The following is a 16494-nucleotide window of genomic DNA, read 5'->3' as shown; positions in this document are numbered from 1 at the left end:
GACAAGTTGATCAATCCTCCTCCAAGGAGAAGCATTGGTGATTAGTTAGAGCAGCTCTTGAACTTGCAGAAACTTTTTTTAAATTAATTTTGTAACTTCCCAAATAGCTAATTTACTTCTTTTTTTCTTTCTTGAACATTGTAAAAGCATAAATTTATTGTTTTTATAAAACTAATTATTCAACCACAATTTTGAAAGGATCCTACATATTTATTATTTAAAAAAAAACATATTTATAAGCATGTTGAAGAGAAAGTAACCACCCAAACACGAAAACAAATTAACCTACATCTTGAATTTTACTAAGATTTAAATTGTTAAATGGTACCTTTGAGATTAAGAAACAAAGCCATTGTAGGTTTTTGACAAGACAACAATCAACACAAGCCAAAAACTACATTATAAGTTTTTCAAACACAAGGGAGTGAGTTCTAATCACGTTGAAAACATTAATATTTTTATTTAAAAATAAATTAAAATAATTTTATTTTAAATTTATCTTTTTTATTTTCTACATTAATATGTTAAAATCATAAAAAATATTTTTTTAAAATAAATACATTAAAAAGGAGAGAGTTGAAAACAGAGTCTATTAAATATTCCAGCATGTCTAACGCGGTGCGCTGCTGGAATATTAAGTTCCTAATTTATGACAGCAATGATGCGAAGCAATCTCTTCCACCATTGCTCTGCAACTCTCAATTTAATTGTCTCCTTGGGTTGTTAGGCTTCTATTTAATTAATGTAAAAGCCAGAGTCTCCTCTGAAGGTTTCAAATCTCTCAAGAACTCGTCTCTCTCATAGAAAGCCATTCAATTGTTTCTTTCTTTCTTATTATTATATATCCTGCCTTCTGGTTGGAGCAGTTCTTCGTTGACACACCAGAGGAAGAACAAGGGCTGCAAACACACACACAAGGTTTGATCTTTAACTTCAACTTCTTCATACAGAAAACTAATGTATCTGTTAAGGAAAAGGGTTATTGGAAATATGGTTTACCAGTGTTTTTTCTCTTTTCTTTTTATGTGTCTCTGATAAGTAAAGAAGGTCATGGGGCATCACCATCACCATCACCACCATAATCATGGAGATAGCCCATATGATGATCCCTTGTTGGCTTGCTGTTGCTGCCCTTGCTTGCTAGTTTCTTCCATGCTGAGAGGATTTGGGGGATGTATATTTGCAGCTTGTTACCCTCTCTTGCGTTGCTTTGGATTGGATGACCACCACCACCACCACCACCACCACCACCATTTCTTTTGATCATTGTTTGATAAGTTTGTTTCTTTCGTTTTGTAGTTTTACAGTCAAATCGATTGGAAAGAAAAAGGATTTATAAATTCAAGCGAGATGTTGAATTTTTTGAGCTTTGTATTTCGGAATTTTCACTGATGATTGCAGCACAGTTGATTTCCTTTTCTTCTTCTTTTTTGGCTTTTTGGTAATGATGAATGGTAACATATTTGTCATAGCTAATTATGAATTTCTCAAACATTTGCCTGAGTGTTTATGAGCATCCGACAAAACAATTTTCCAATTGGGTTGGATTTTACTATCGTATCCCTCATATATATATATATATATTTTTTTTTTTTGGTAATGATGAATGGTAACATAATTGTCATCGCTTATTACTAAAAGAAAAAACATTTGTTGATTTCACGGTACTTTCTTTCATACAACATTGTTCATGAGATTAATATTTTTTTTAGTCTTTAATTAAAGCTTTTTCTTAATTTAATATGCCTTAAGATTTTGAATATTTTTTTAATTAAAGCTTTTTTCAAGGTTTTTTTTATTTACCCAATTAAACATGCCTAATTAGATAATTAGGCTATAAAATATTTAAATAAATTTTATTAAAGGTTTATTAACAATGTTTTAAAATTACAATTTTATAAACAATAACCCTAATTCTCAAATAGACAGTTTTCCATTATTTCCAATTGCACATGCCTAACTATGATAAAATGAGTTGTTTGCTAAAATAAAATAAATTAAAGTCCCACTTGCTTGATAAAAAGTAGTTTTTTTTTAAGAAAGTAATGCAGATAGAAAATAGAATTTTGAAAAATGAATTATTTCCTAATATTTGGTAGTGTCATGAAAAATAAATTGAAAAATACTTTCCAGTATTTCACTATATTATATAAAATAAGTTGAAAAATAAATTATTAATTCTTTAATATATTTTTCAAGTTTATTAACAGATTAAAGATCAAATCTGGTAGATAAAAAAGTTAAAAAATAATGAAATTAAAAAATAAAATTCATAAATTATTTCAAATAAAACAAATAGTAATAAAAATAATGAAAATTAAATTTGACATATAGATAAGTTGAAAAATGATGATTAAAAAAAAACCAATTTCATAAATTATTTTAAATAAAATAGATAGTAATTAAGATAATGAGGATTAAATCGGAGAGATAAAAAAATTTAATCAATAAAAGGATAAAATAAAAATATATAACAATAAAAAATAAGGACTAAAATTGATATAAAAATTAAATTTTAAGGAGTGAAATTAAAAAAAAATTAAAACAAAATATATAACAATCAAAAGATTAAAGATGAAATTTGATATAGTGAACAAATAAAAATATTTTTTAAAATTTTTTTTACAACTTCTAAAAAGTATTTTTTTCAAAAATAAAAAGAAAATATTTTTTAAAAAAATCAAGCCAAATTTTTCTTTAATTGAAAAATAATTTTTATTGGTCATTATTTTTCAATAAATAAATACAAAAAAATTTAAAAATTAGTTTTCATAAAATAAACGGGAGAGAGAATTTGGACCATTCCTTTTTTGTTTTTGTCTTTTTTTTAATTAACGGCACCTATCGATTTTAAATTGAAAGGGCTTTGACAAAAAGAAAAAAAAAAAATGAGCATACACGTGGATCACATGCAAGGTAAAAATCTCTATCACGAAAGGGTCCCATTATTTTGACAAATTGACAACGCCAACAAGCCAAAAAAAGAAAAATTAACATAAGCTATTTTAATACATAAATAGATGAAATAATGTTTTATTTAAACCAAAATATTTATTTTACTTGACATATTTGTTCAATGATTTAAAAAACTATATATATATTTTTTAATATTTCATTACAAGAACCGACTTATCACAAGAATCCCATAGTCTCAGAGCTTTTATAATGGCACTATGATAAGCTTTCATGTTTCTAATATCTTGCTCTTTATTTACATTTAGGGTTGAAATTTGATATCAATTCTTATAATTAATACAAATAGAATAACTTTAAACCATAAAATTAAATTAGATTGGCAAAAAAAAAATGAAGACGAGTTGTTGATTATTGCATATTTCTCCTTTTTTTCTTTTATAGAAACTCTAAGAATATGTTAACTTTTATTTTAAAATATGTTTACAACTTGAAAAAATATTAAATTGATTTTTTAAAATAATCTTTTATAATTTTAATATGTTATTATTAAAAATATTTTAGAATAAATTTTTTTAATAAACTATTTAGCCTGACATTATCAAACTAACACTATACTTTGATTTTACATTCTAGATAAAAAGCTAATAAATAAATAAATTATAATATAACAATTATCCCTTCTTTAAATATATTACCTTTTATATTCTTTTCCCTTTCCGAACATAAAAGCTCCTCCTGTCTTGTGTAAATTCAGCTCTCAACACCCAGCAGGTAACTTGCTTGTATTTCCCAAAAAAAAAAAAAAAAGCTGTTTCTTTGTGGAAATTTACTTGTATTTTACATCTGGATTTTTCAATAAACAATCTTTTTATCCACTCAATTTGCTTGAATTGATAGAAAGTTTGTCTCTTCTTTATTTGTTTTATTTATTTCTTTTTCTTTACCTATAAGATTCCACTTTTTATTTGTTTTACATTGGAAGAGAGAATAAAACTAAAACTGGGTCTTTTCTTTTTCTTTGATTCATTGAAATTTTGAGTGAAAGATTGGATTTTTAGTGTAAAAATGAGGGAAAAGTTAGGATTTTTAGTAGCTGTATGGCTTTTGCATTGTGGGTTTTGTCTTGGTAGGTTTGTAGTCGAGAAAAACAGCTTGAAACTAACATCACCTGATTCATTGAAAGGTATTTATGAATGTGCGATTGGTAATTTTGGAGTTCCTCAATATGGAGGGACCTTAGTTGGCACTGTGGTCTATCCAAAAGTTAATCAAAAGGCATGCAAAGGGTTTGATGAGGTTGATATCTCTTTCAAATCCAGACCTGGAGGGTTACCTACTTTTGTCCTTGCTGATCGTGGAGGTTAGCTTCTTGAATTTCACTTCTTTGATTGCTTTTTAGGATTCCAATTTAGTTGTGTGTGTTTTTTGTTTAATTTTTATGGTGAGTATTAATTTTTTGTGGAGTGTTTATACTGATGACAAATTAATTGTGGGATTCTTTTTTAGATTTGATTTGAGTGGTAATTGTGCTATATATGGCATGTTAAATTAACTGGAATATTCGTAACTGATTTTTAGTACTTTTTGTTTATTATGCTGCAAATTTGTTGGTTGCTGCTGGATTTAAATTGCCCTTGTCGGACTTTATATAGCTCTTAACGAGGGTTCTGATTTTCCATACTTCCTTTCTACTTGTTGATAGTACAATTGGAAAGATAGCAGCATAATTTATTTTAGAAATGTATTTGCTTTTCAAGAAATTTTGAACCATGCTTGTTACAGTAATTATGTTCTTCTAGCCTGCCTATAAATGTAGCTAATACATATAGATATAATGCAGATTGTTACTTCACCCTGAAGGCATGGAATGCACAGAATGGTGGAGCAGCAGCTATTCTTGTAGCAGATGACAAGGATGAACCATTGATTACCATGGACACCCCTGAAGAAGAGAATGCAGATGCTGATTATCTGCAGAATATCACTATCCCCTCAGCACTTATTAGCAAGTCCTTGGGGGATAGTATCAAGAAAGCTATATCTAATGGAGAGATGGTTAACATGAATCTTGATTGGACAGAGGCTCTTCCACATCCTGATGAGCGGGTTGAGTATGAGTTTTGGACAAGTAGCAATGATGAATGTGGGCCAAAGTGTGACAGTCAGATTGAGTTTGTCAAGAACTTCAAAGGTGCAGCACAGATACTTGAGCAGAAGGGTTATACTCAGTTCACCCCTCACTATATAACATGGTATTGCCCAGAGGCATTCGTTCTGAGCAAACAATGCAAATCCCAGTGCATCAACCATGGGAGATACTGTGCTCCAGATCCTGAGCAGGATTTCAGCAAAGGGTATGATGGGAAAGATGTTGTAGTTCAAAATCTACGCCAAGCTTGCTTTTATAAAGTTGCCAATGAAAGTAAAAAGCCATGGCTTTGGTGGGACTATGTGACTGATTTTTCAATCCGTTGCCCAATGAAAGAGAAGAAATACACCAAAGAGTGTGCAGATCAAGTTATTCAGTCTATTGGTGAGTCAGTGGCTCTATCATATTTATTTTCATGTCTGCCTTTCTGTAGAAAACAACTGCTCTCTATATGTTGTTTGTTTAGACAAAATTTCCCAAATGTTTTGCATAGCTTTGTTGATAGCTATTACTGCAATGTTCTTGACCTTTTGTGACATTTTCTGTTCTCTATGTGTCGTGGTGGCTGAAGCAATTTGTTTTCTTTTGAAGAAAATGCTTCGTCTGACTCTTCTGTTCAGAACAAGAGAGGCTTAGTTAATTTATTTGCTTCTGAATTAACTTCTGATGTTTATTGAGAGCAAAGAAAAGCATGCTTCTGAATATTGTTGTTTTGCAAACTTAGGTGTTGATCTCAAGAAGATAGATATATGTATAGGAGACTCTGAGGCAGATGTGGAAAACGAAGTTCTTAAAGCTGAACAAGAAGTGCAGGTTTGAGTCATCAAAATTTATTTGCTCTAAACTCCCATGCTATCCACCCCTTCAAGGTTTTATTCTTTGGACAATCAGTTGACTATTATTTTTCGGGTTTTGAATTTTCTATTTAGATTGGAAAAGGTTCTCGAGGAGATGTGACTATACTTCCAACTCTTGTAATAAACAACAGGCAGTATAGAGGTTTAACTCCGTGTTCTTATTGTGATGCTCAACTATCTAATTGCTTGAATGGTCATTTCCAATCTGTACTTGCCACTGGTTTCAGGTAAGTTGGACAAAGGAGCAGTTCTCAAGGCAATTTGTGCAGGTTTTGAAGAGACTACGGAGCCAGCCATTTGTTTAAGTGAAGGTTATCTTTCAGGCTTTGAGTGAACTACTGTAATATGTTTATAAGTGCTGGCAGTCACCCATTTGTTCCAGTCCTGGTGTTCTAGTTCACTGTGCAGAAGATGCTCAAATTGTTTAACACAATAAAAGAGCACATTGTTGCAGTATTGGTTTTTAGTGATGATGACAGCAATTCCTTTTCAATAACAAAATCTTGTATGATTAACTATGCTCATATAATTTCACTGCTGATTTTTTGGTAGAGACTTGTCAAGATGGAAGTCTTTATTTGTTATTTTTTTCTTTGTAGATGTAGAAACCAACGAATGTCTAGAAAATAATGGTGGGTGCTGGCAGGACAGGGCTGCTAACCTTACTGCATGCAAGGTGTCTACAGAATTTCAAAATTTTGTTGGTATCATGTTTGCAGTACAATCACTGATTCTAAGTTTATTTTGGTCCTGGGATTTCATTGTTATAGGATACTTTTCGGGGTCGGGTATGTGAATGTCCAACGGTACAAGGTGTGAAGTTTGTTGGTGATGGTTATTCTCATTGTAATGGTAAATTGCTTTCATGTTTATCTCAGGTTCAGTATTGACTCAACTTTAGGAATATCTGTTTCAATTTCGGTGAACATCATCTTTCTGCTTATTTGTTCAACAGCTTCAGGTTCTTTACGCTGTGAAATTAACAACGGAGGATGCTGGAAGAAAACTCAAGATGGCACTATGTTTTCTGCTTGTGTTGTAAGTCTTGAATTTGATGGAACTCCTCTGTATTTCTGTTTTCTTGCTCACATCTTTGATATGATTATTTCTTTTGTGACTTTTTTGTGATTCTTTGTCCATTGGTTCTCTAATGGGTTTCAGGAAGATCGTTCACAAGGTTGCAAGTGTCCTCCAGGATTCAAGGGTGATGGAGTAAACTCCTGTGAAGGTACCTTCCTTCTTTTCTTTGTTATTGTGCTAGCATTAACTATTTGGTGGGATGCAGTTAGGATTTGCTGGCTCAACTGTGTTATTGTTCTTCTCCTTGAACCATTATTGTTGATGTTTTTTAAGTCCTAGAGAAGAACTGCTCAGTGAAGATTATGCAAGTTTCCCTTGGCAGAGTTACTAGATGAGCAAATTCAAGATTTCATAGTCCAGTTTTATGAAAACACCTTTGATGTAATTTGTGGTTCCTTCCATTCCAAAATGTTTGTGGAACCCATCCATTGAACCTTGTCATCAATAAATAACTTGACAACTGTTTTGGTTTCTGGTTAAATGATTTGAGGAAATGATATTCTTTTCTTATTTTAAATTTCCATGCACTTTATCAAAATTGCTTATAGGGTATTAGTGCACTTGCTTCTTTATAAATTGCAAGCAACATGTCATTTTCTGTTGATGAAATAATGTAGATTATGAGGCACTCACCACATGTTCTCTTTCGGCTTTTTTCTAGACGTGGATGAATGCAAAGACAAGGTAGCTTGCCAGTGTTCAGAATGCAAATGCAAGAATACCTGGGGCAGTTATGAGTGCAGCTGCAGTGGTGGTTTATTATACATGCGAGAACATGACACTTGCATAAGTGAGTATCCCCTGAGGGTTTTCAAAAACTTGCTCCGTTAACCAAATAATGAACTTGCAGCTCAGTATTTGCACCACGTACTGCAAAGACCTTATTTTGAAGCATTTTTCTTTATTGATTTTACTTTTTAACTATGGTACAATTTTTCATTTTAAATTGATTGATTTGAAAGATGTCAAGATTTCCTTAATAGTTCTTTAATTTTTTTTCCTTACTCTGTCACTTAATTTATCACACAATGAAATGTGTGGTGAAACATAGTTTATGTTCTTTTAGCTAACATAGAAGCTCAAATCTTATTGGAATCTGCTCTTAAAACTGGTAGATACTCTCCTGTATTTGGTATGAACCTGCATTTGAAAATACTGCAAAGCACACTAGAATTCATTCTAAAAGTGTCAATTTCAAGTTCACTCCAAGTTGGCACTGCTTTTGGTTGACTATTTCTAGTATTCCTTTGCATTTCAGTTCTGCTTTGGCCGCTGCCGCCTTAAAAACAATTTTCAGTTTCTGCTAAACTCAGAGATGAGACTAATTTCAGTTATTAGCTCCTGGAATCTGCTATGCTACATGGGATCACTAGCATTCCACAATACATATGCTTCTGTCATGTTAGGCTCCCATCGATTTATGTTTTACAATGATTCAGGTAATGCTGCTAGGGCAGAGTACAGCTGGAGCTTTGTTTGGATGATTGTTCTTGGCTTGGCTACTGCTGGAGTTGCTGGATATGCAATTTACAAGTACAGAATTCGGGTATGTTTCTTTGAATTTGTATTCTACTCTATAATTTTCTGTAATGTAGAAAAACACATGGCACACGCACCATTTGTCAACCCATGGTAAACAAAATGGAACAGAACAAAAATATTATCTATGTATTTCTTCTTTTGTGTGAGTGTGGGGTGGGGTGGGGATTGAAGGAAGGTGTAAGTGAGAAAAATCATGATGTACATGCCTATTCATCCAAATTCCTAGAGTATTTGAGCCTGAAGATGCCGACTTACTAACAGATTTTATGCTGTTGAGATCACTTTACAGGATTTGTTTACGTTTGAAATTATTGGTTGACAGGTCCAGTTTTTTATGCTAATAACAATAAACTGAATTGCATCTGTTATGAACTTTTGTGCAGAGATACATGGATTCAGAGATTCGGGCTATCATGGCACAGTATATGCCATTGGATAGTCAAGCAGCCATCCCTGTTCATCATGCTCCCCGTGGGGACATCTGAAGGTGAGCTGATGCATCTGGTAAACCAACAGCATCTCCAAATTATAAAGCTCTTATCAGCTTTTATTTTGTTATCATTGAGTGTAATGTTTTTAAGTCGTCACTGGTAACTCTTATATGTAAAAAAGTATTACTAGTGGGGCACATGATTCCCAGGAGCACAGGAAATTTTCAATTTGATGTAAGATGCATTATGGTTAGGATTCAAATTCTTAGGCTATCTTTGGCTTTGCGTTCCAGTTTCTTACTGCCTTGGTTTTCAAGGGTTTTTCCTTTTTTTTCTATTAGATGCTAAATGAATTCCGAACTGCCCCACTAGCTGGGAGAGCCATCATAAGTCCTGTGAAGGTGGGCATTTTACATTGTATGGCCTGGATCTTAATAATAGTGTTGATTGTTTTTTAGATCAAATGTTTCTCCAGCATGTTCAAGGCAACTAAGAAACTGTCTGATCTTTTTTACTAATCTGTGACAGTTGACCTGGCTGTTGTAACCCATTTTTGGGTCCCCATAAAAAAATAATAAATACAAAAAAAAAAAAAAAAAAAAAAAAAAAAAAAAAAAAAGTGCGCAGTACTGGTCGCAGTAACCCGTAGATTAATTCTCTGGTTACTGTACACACAGTAACCCGGTTACTGTGTGCACAGTAACCAGCCCATGCAAAAAAAAAAAAAAAAAACAGAAAAGGGCTAAACGGTGCCGTTTTTGAACGGCACTGTTCCCCTTTCTTCCCCGCCTAACATACAGCAGAAAAGAAGGAAAAAAGATGTATATTTAATGGCGTTGGTCCCTCCAGCCCACCGACCGCCGGTCCCTCTAGCCCACCGACTGAAGACATTGGCCGACCGCCTACCGCACCGCCGAAACTGAGGGAGGCACGCCTGGACAGCAACGCCCGACCAGCCGCCGCATGACCCACGATGAAAAAAAAAAAAAAACACATGCTCACGGGCTATAAATAGGGGGGAAGAGAAGAGGAAGGGGGAGAGGGGAGAGAGGGAACAGAAGAGGTAACAGAAGGGAGAATAGAGTGAGAAGAGAGGAGAGAAGGCAGAGAAGAAGAAGGGAAGAGGCAGAGAAGAAAACGGGAAAAAACAGAGGAGAGAGAGAGAAGGAAAACCGCCGGCCACCGCGAACCGCCAGCGCCGCCGCCACCACCCCTGCTGCATCAGCTGCTGCCAGCATCAACACAGCTCCAGGTAACGTCCTACCTTTCCCGTCATTTTTTTTACTTCAGTTCATGCAGAACGTTTACGTTCTGCAGAATTAATTAGCTAATTAATTCACATTACTGTGTGCACAGTAACCCCCGGTTACTGTGCATTGCTAATTAATTCTGTGGTCACTGTGTGTACAGTATCCCCGGTTACTATGTGCACAGTGACCAGCCCACTCTTTGGGCCAGGTTCGGCCCAACCCATATATTTGGGCCTGATCCGGCCCATTTCAAAGAAAAAAAATCAAAAATATTTGTTTCAGTATTTTATAATTTTTTAGTGTAATTTTTATGTCATTTCGATTAATATTTGGTGGTATTTTTTTTATGTTGTTAAAAATACAAAAATCTGATTTTTAAATACCCGGTTTTTCGTCAAAAACTTCCACAAAAATACAAAACAAATTAAAAAAAAAGGAGAAAAAAAATGTTTTTTTTGCATACGGCCAAGTGTCTCAAAGCTAAAAATTCATATTGTATTTTTCATACACCAAAAAAATATTTTGCATGCATTTTGGCTTTAATAACCAGTTTATTAAAGTCAAGAGAATATTGGCCAATATTTCAAAAACAACAAAAATTTTATTTTGTTTGTCTCTTAGTATCCGGGGTATGACTTTACACGTAATGCATATTCCGGATATTTAATTCTTTTTTTTTGGACAATAAAACCTGGGGTATGACATTACACGTAATGCGTATTCCAGATATTTAATTCTTTTTTTGTTTGGACAATAGAACCCGGGGTATGACATTACATGTAATGCATATTTTGGACAATAGGAAACCACAACATGACTTAGATTTTATTAGACAAAACAATGCAGCCTACCTTAGGTAGGGCGTAGTTGGGGTGCTAATACCTTCCCTTTACGCAACCAGTCTCCGTACCTGATCTCTAAAGACCAGTAAGGGTTCCTAGTAACCAGAATACTAGGTGGCGACTCCCAGTCCATATTTTCACATGTAGAGACAAGAATTCCTTGTCTCTCCTTATTTGCCAGGAATAAATATTCTGATTTTTTTCCTTGAGGTTGGACGATCGCCGCGCCGCCGCACACGTGCGACAGAATGGCGACTCCACTGGGGACTTTGTGGACTAAGCTTTGTTTTTGTCTGATGATTGTGTTTTATTGTTGTGGTTTGCTTGTTTATTTTTAAATATGCATTTTCTATATATTTGTTCATATTTAGTTGCGCGTTTTTAATTTCTGTACATATTTATCTCATGCATCACATAGTTACTTTTTTTAAAGCACACACAAGCTTCAGGTTAGGAGGGGGACTAGCAGCTTACCTTACGACTTTTAGTCAAGGTTTAAGTTTGTGTAAACCCCAACTCTTCGTTGAGTGCTTAGACTGGTAATGGTTGGTACACGTACCATCTCATTGCCTACAAGCCCCCATATTGCCTCCACGAGGGCGATCACTGGGACAACGAGAGTCCCTTTTTTAGAGACCAAATAGTAAACCTACCTTTTGCCTCACTTAAAAGATTAGAACCAGCCTTTAGGATGTATGCTCCGTATACATTGTTTTGCATCCGAGCAAGCCCTTCTTGAAGCATCTTGAACTCCAGACTTTTGGGTGACACAATGACCGTCGCTCAGAAAATTTTCATTGTAGAGTTTGTGCAAGAATCAAGATTCTTGTTTCATCATACAAGAGTTTGCGACTATATGTCACCCCTCGAAGGGCGAGTTTGTCATATAGATTACATGTTCATACATTTAACATGCATACATGTCAGATTGAAATATAGGTCCCCAAAAAATGTACAACACCCGACTTCGAGCAAGAAACATGGAAGATGAAGAGCGTGCTCAACGTGATGCCTATTTGCACGAAGAGTTGGAGTCTTTGAACAAAAGCTTGACTCACCTCTAGCTTACTCGAGCATATATGGAGAAATGCCTCTGGTGAAGGTCCTTCCAATTGACCTATCATTTTTGTTCAAGCCCCAACAAAGACTCAACCTGAAAGAAATTGAGGGCCCACATGATCAAGAGCCTCAACACAATTTAAAGGGGGAATTGCATCACCGTTGCAGAATGGAGCCTGTTCTTTCTCTGCCAAAATAACTACCTCAGTTTGATCATGCCTCCAAAAACTTGATTTTTGTTTCAACCTATTCTAGTTTTTGTTGGTCATTTGGCTAAAAAATTTCCACAAGACTTTCCTTGTCCACTAAGCCTTTCTTGTTAATAAAATCATGTGTTTTGTTGTGTTCATCACATGCCTTCATTTTTGTTGTTTCATGCAAATAACACATTGAGCATAACCTTTAAGCATGAAACCATCGCGCCTAAAATCTTGTTGGTGCATTTCCCTTTTCTTTCCAAAACTATGTATGATCGCATGTGAGGATTTTTGGGAATTCAAAGTTTAGTACAAAAACAGAAATCATGTTTGATGTTTGTCCGAAATAAACAAGTTCTGGAAATTCAGGTGATTCCTTAGAGAGGTAACCATACACCTAGAAAACCAAAAAAAAAAAAAAAAAAAACATGAAGTGATTCCAAAAGCTGGGTTTTATTTGCATGAATAATGAGAAATCACATTGCATACTCGCATGAAAGCAAGGCTTACCGATCCTAAATGCATGCATTTGAGATGAAGAAAGGCCATCTTTGATAATCCTTTTCAACAAGGCTGAAATATATCATTTGTAGTCCCCTTTTGAGCCTAATACATTTTCTTGAAAAAATAACCCTGGCTAGGATCACACCCCTATACTGGGGGCAAGTGCAAAAAAATCCATAATGATTGAAAGTGCCCAAATAACTCTTGGGGGCATGAAAAAGTCTTCAAACAATGAAAGTGCCCAAACAATACTGGGGGGCATAAAAGAAAATTCTCAATCATCAAAGGTGCCCATACAAAGCTAGGGGGCATGAAGAAAAATCCAAAGGATCCAAAAATTTTGAGCAAAAATTACAAGGCCAATGCCATGATGCTCAAAATCAAATGAAGAAAACAAAAACAAAGAGAAAGAGCCCAAGCCCAACACTGGGGAGGCACCGTGGACCATTTTACAAATCAATTCTAAGGTCCAAAAATGTATGAACAAAAGAGTTTGGGTGATTAGGTGACAAATCAAAAATGTCCAAAAATCAACCTTAGTCTTAAAGTCCCTTAAACACCTTTTGAGCCTGCAACATATCCTTTCTTTGTAACTAATAACTAAAGCCTACATTACGTGCCTGATAAAGCCCTTTCTGATCAAAGACAAGCAATCTGGATCGATATGCAGTGCTTTCTCGTGCGAGTCAAATCATTATTCATGCAAATAAAAATAAATGCTTTGAATCAATTCGGTTCTCAATAACCCTCAAATTGACATTTTAAAACCTTTTGTGACCAACCAGATGTCACTTCATCTTTAAACCAAAAGCAAAAAAAGCTTTCATCACTTCAGGAAACCTGTCCATAGGAATCACTTGAATTTTTTAGAACAAGTTTATTTTTGAACCAATGTCAAAATTATTTTTGTGATTGGAATAACTTGGAAGTTCCAAAAATTTTGCATGAAAACATTTTATTGTACAAAAAACCCAAGCTTACTTTCACATATCCTCACCCCAAACTAAACCCAAGTTGAACACTTGGGGGGCATGATCAAGCTGGGGGGCAATCAAAAACACATGGTTAGGGCTGGCTCCATGATTCCTGTTCTAAGGAAAATGTCGGGCAAAATTGGTAACTCTTGAGATCACAATGATGTATGATGACATCAAACCCTTCCCAGAGTTCAAGATCACAATGTGTAACCCGAGTAAGCAAACGTGGAAAAGCCATCGAGGTTTACTACCAACAGTACAACTTTTGAGAGAGAAAAAGACACCATGAAGAAATGGGGGCCTATATTTCTCAGGTAAGTATACATGCATATCAATCATAATGCATTTGCTTTTCAACATTGACAATCATTGTTTCAACATCCCTTAGGTAGTGCGTTTTCTAACCCTACCTCCGTTTGAGTGCGCCTTTGAGCCCTCACCTCCATTTTGAGTGCGCCTTTGAGCCCTCATCCCTTCGGTAGTGCGTTTTCTAACCCTACCTCCTTTTGAGTGCGCCTTCGAGCCCTCACCTCCATTTTGAGTGCGCCTTTGAGCCCTCATCCCTTAGGTAGTGCGTTTTCTAACCCTACCTCCGTTTGAGTGCGCCTTTGAGCCCTCACCTCCTTTTGAGTGCGCCTTCGAGCCCTCACCTCCATTTTGAGTGCGCCTTTGAGCCCTCATCCCTTGGGTAGTGCGTTTTCTAACCCTACCTCCGTTTGAGTGCGCCTTTGAGCCCTCACCTACTTTTGAGTGCGCATTTGAGCCCTCACCTCTATTTTGAGTGCGCCTTTGAGCCCTCATCCCTTCGGTAGTGCGTTTTCTAACCCTACCTCCTTTTGAGTGCGCCTTCGAGCCCTCACCTCCATTTTGAGTGCGCCTTTGAGCCCTCATCCCTTAGGTAGTGCGTTTTCTAACCCTACCTCCTTTTGAGTGCGCCTTCGAGCCCTCACCTCCATTTTGAGTGCGCCTTTGAGCCCTCATCCCTTAGGTAGTGCGTTTTCTAACCCTACCTCCGTTTGAGTGCGCCTTTGAGCCCTCACCTCCTTTTGAGTGCGCCTTTGAGCCCTCACCTCTATTTTAAGTGCGCCTTTGAGCCCTCATCCCTTGGGTAGTGCGTTTTCTAACCCTACCTCCGTTTGAGTGCACCTTTGAGCCCTCACCTACTTTTGAGTGCGCCTTTGAGCCCTCACCTCCATTTTGAGTGCGCCTTTGAGCCCTCATCCCTTCGGTAGTGCGTTTTCTAACCCTACCTCCTTTTGAGTGCGCCTTCGAGCCCTCACCTCCATTTTGAGTGCGCCTTTGAGCCCTCATCCCTTAGGTAGTGCGTTTTCTAACCCTACCTCCGTTTGAGTGCGCCTTTGAGCCCTCACCTCCTTTTGAGTGCGCCTTTGAGCCCTCACCTCCATTTTGAGTGCGCCTTTGAGCCCTCATCCCTTCGGTAGTGCGTTTTCTAACCCTACCTCCTTTTGAGTGTGCCTTTGAGCCCTCAACTCATTCTAAGTGTGCCTTTGAGCCACCACCAGTCAGGTAGAGCGTTTTGTAACCCTACCTCCTTTTGAGTGCGCCTTTGAGCCCTCACCAACATTTTTCTGGGTAGGTCACCCATTACAATGCGACCAATTCTCCATGTTTTATATCTGGGTAGGTCACCCATTACAATGAGACCACACTTCACATTCTTTCCTTTTTTTCGGGTTAAAGGGGATTGGCGAAAGGAATCTCAGTTTAGCCCAAGCATACACAGGACTTTGGGTCCGATTGAAATTTTAGGTCAATCAAATTTTGAGACGACCAGTTTCGGAAGACCAATGTTTTTTTTCTTTACAACACTTACTATGCACAAATCTTTGCTCCGTAAGCATTGTAAAGAGGGGGGCAACTGTTGTAACCCATTTTTGGGTCCCCATAAAAAAAATAATAAATACAAAAAAAAAAAAAAAAAAAAAAAAAAAAAAAAAGTGCGCAGTACTGGTCGCAGTAACCCGTAGATTAATTCTCTGGTTACTGTACACACAGTAACCCGGTTACTGTGTGCACAGTAACCAGCCCATGCAAAAAAAAAAAAAAAAAAAAAAACAGAAAAGGGCTAAACGGTGCCGTTTTGAACGGCACTGTTCCCCTTTCTTCCCCGCCTAACATACAGCAGAAAAGAAGGAAAAAAGATGTATATTTAATGGCGTTGGTCCCTCCAGCCCACCGACCGCCGGTCCCTCTAGCCCCACCGACTGAAGACATTGGCCGACCGCCTACCGCACCGCCGAAACTGAGGGAGGCACGCCTGGACAGCAACGCCCGACCAGCCGCCGCATGACCCCACGATGAAAAAAAAAAAAAAAAACACATGCTCACGGGCTATAAATAGGGGGGAAGAGAAGAGGAAGGGGGAGAGGGGAGAGAGGGAACAGAAGAGGTAACAGAAGGGAGAATAGAGTGAGAAGAGAGGAGAGAAGGCAGAGAAGAAGAAGGGAAGAGGCAGAGAAGAAAACGGAAAAAACAGAGGAGAGAGAGAGAAGGAAAACCGCCGGCCACCGCGAACCGCCAGCGCCGCCGCCACCACCCCTGCTGCATCAGCTGCTGCCAGCATCAACACAGCTCCAGGTAACGTCCTACCTTTCCCGTCATTTTTTTTACTTCAGTTCATGCAGAACGTTTACGTTCTGCAGAATTAATTAGCTAATTAATTCACATTA

General features: G+C 36.5%; 1 protein-coding gene and 1 long non-coding RNA gene across 5 annotated transcripts; both read left to right on the top strand.

Annotated features, from left to right (window-relative positions):
- Positions 1-366: 366 nt before the first annotated feature.
- On the top strand, positions 367-1420 carry LOC118048124 (uncharacterized). Its single transcript, XR_004687430.2, has 2 exons — positions 367-918; positions 1045-1420. It is a non-coding gene; the product is annotated as an uncharacterized lncRNA (long non-coding RNA).
- A 2144-nt stretch (positions 1421-3564) lies between these two features.
- On the top strand, positions 3565-9439 carry LOC118048125 (vacuolar-sorting receptor 1). 4 transcript variants are annotated; one of them, XM_035057690.2, is made up of 13 exons: positions 3565-3687; positions 4100-4276; positions 4757-5449; positions 5790-5878; positions 5995-6064; positions 6150-6233; positions 6522-6598; positions 6693-6774; positions 6878-6960; positions 7084-7150; positions 7664-7792; positions 8442-8548; positions 8928-9439. In XM_035057690.2, exons 3-13 carry the CDS (start codon positions 4849-4851, stop codon positions 9027-9029), a joined length of 1491 nt encoding a protein of 496 aa, XP_034913581.1. In that variant the 5' UTR covers positions 3565-3687; positions 4100-4276; positions 4757-4848; the 3' UTR covers positions 9030-9439. The 4 variants fall into 4 exon arrangements, with proteins under 4 accessions (XP_034913581.1, XP_034913580.1, XP_034913579.1 ...); XM_035057688.2 differs by lacking the exon at positions 3565-3687 and having other exon boundaries at positions 3702-4276; positions 7682-7792; XM_035057687.2 differs by lacking the exon at positions 3565-3687 and having other exon boundaries at positions 3703-4276.
- Positions 9440-16494: the final 7055 nt, after the last annotated feature.

The sequence above is a fragment of the Populus alba genome, chromosome 6 (assembly GCF_005239225.2).
Source record: "Populus alba chromosome 6, ASM523922v2, whole genome shotgun sequence".
Lineage (NCBI taxonomy): Eukaryota > Viridiplantae > Streptophyta > Magnoliopsida > Malpighiales > Salicaceae > Populus > Populus alba.
Note: the sequence above shows the minus strand (reverse complement) of the source record. Positions and strands in the feature narration are given on the sequence as shown.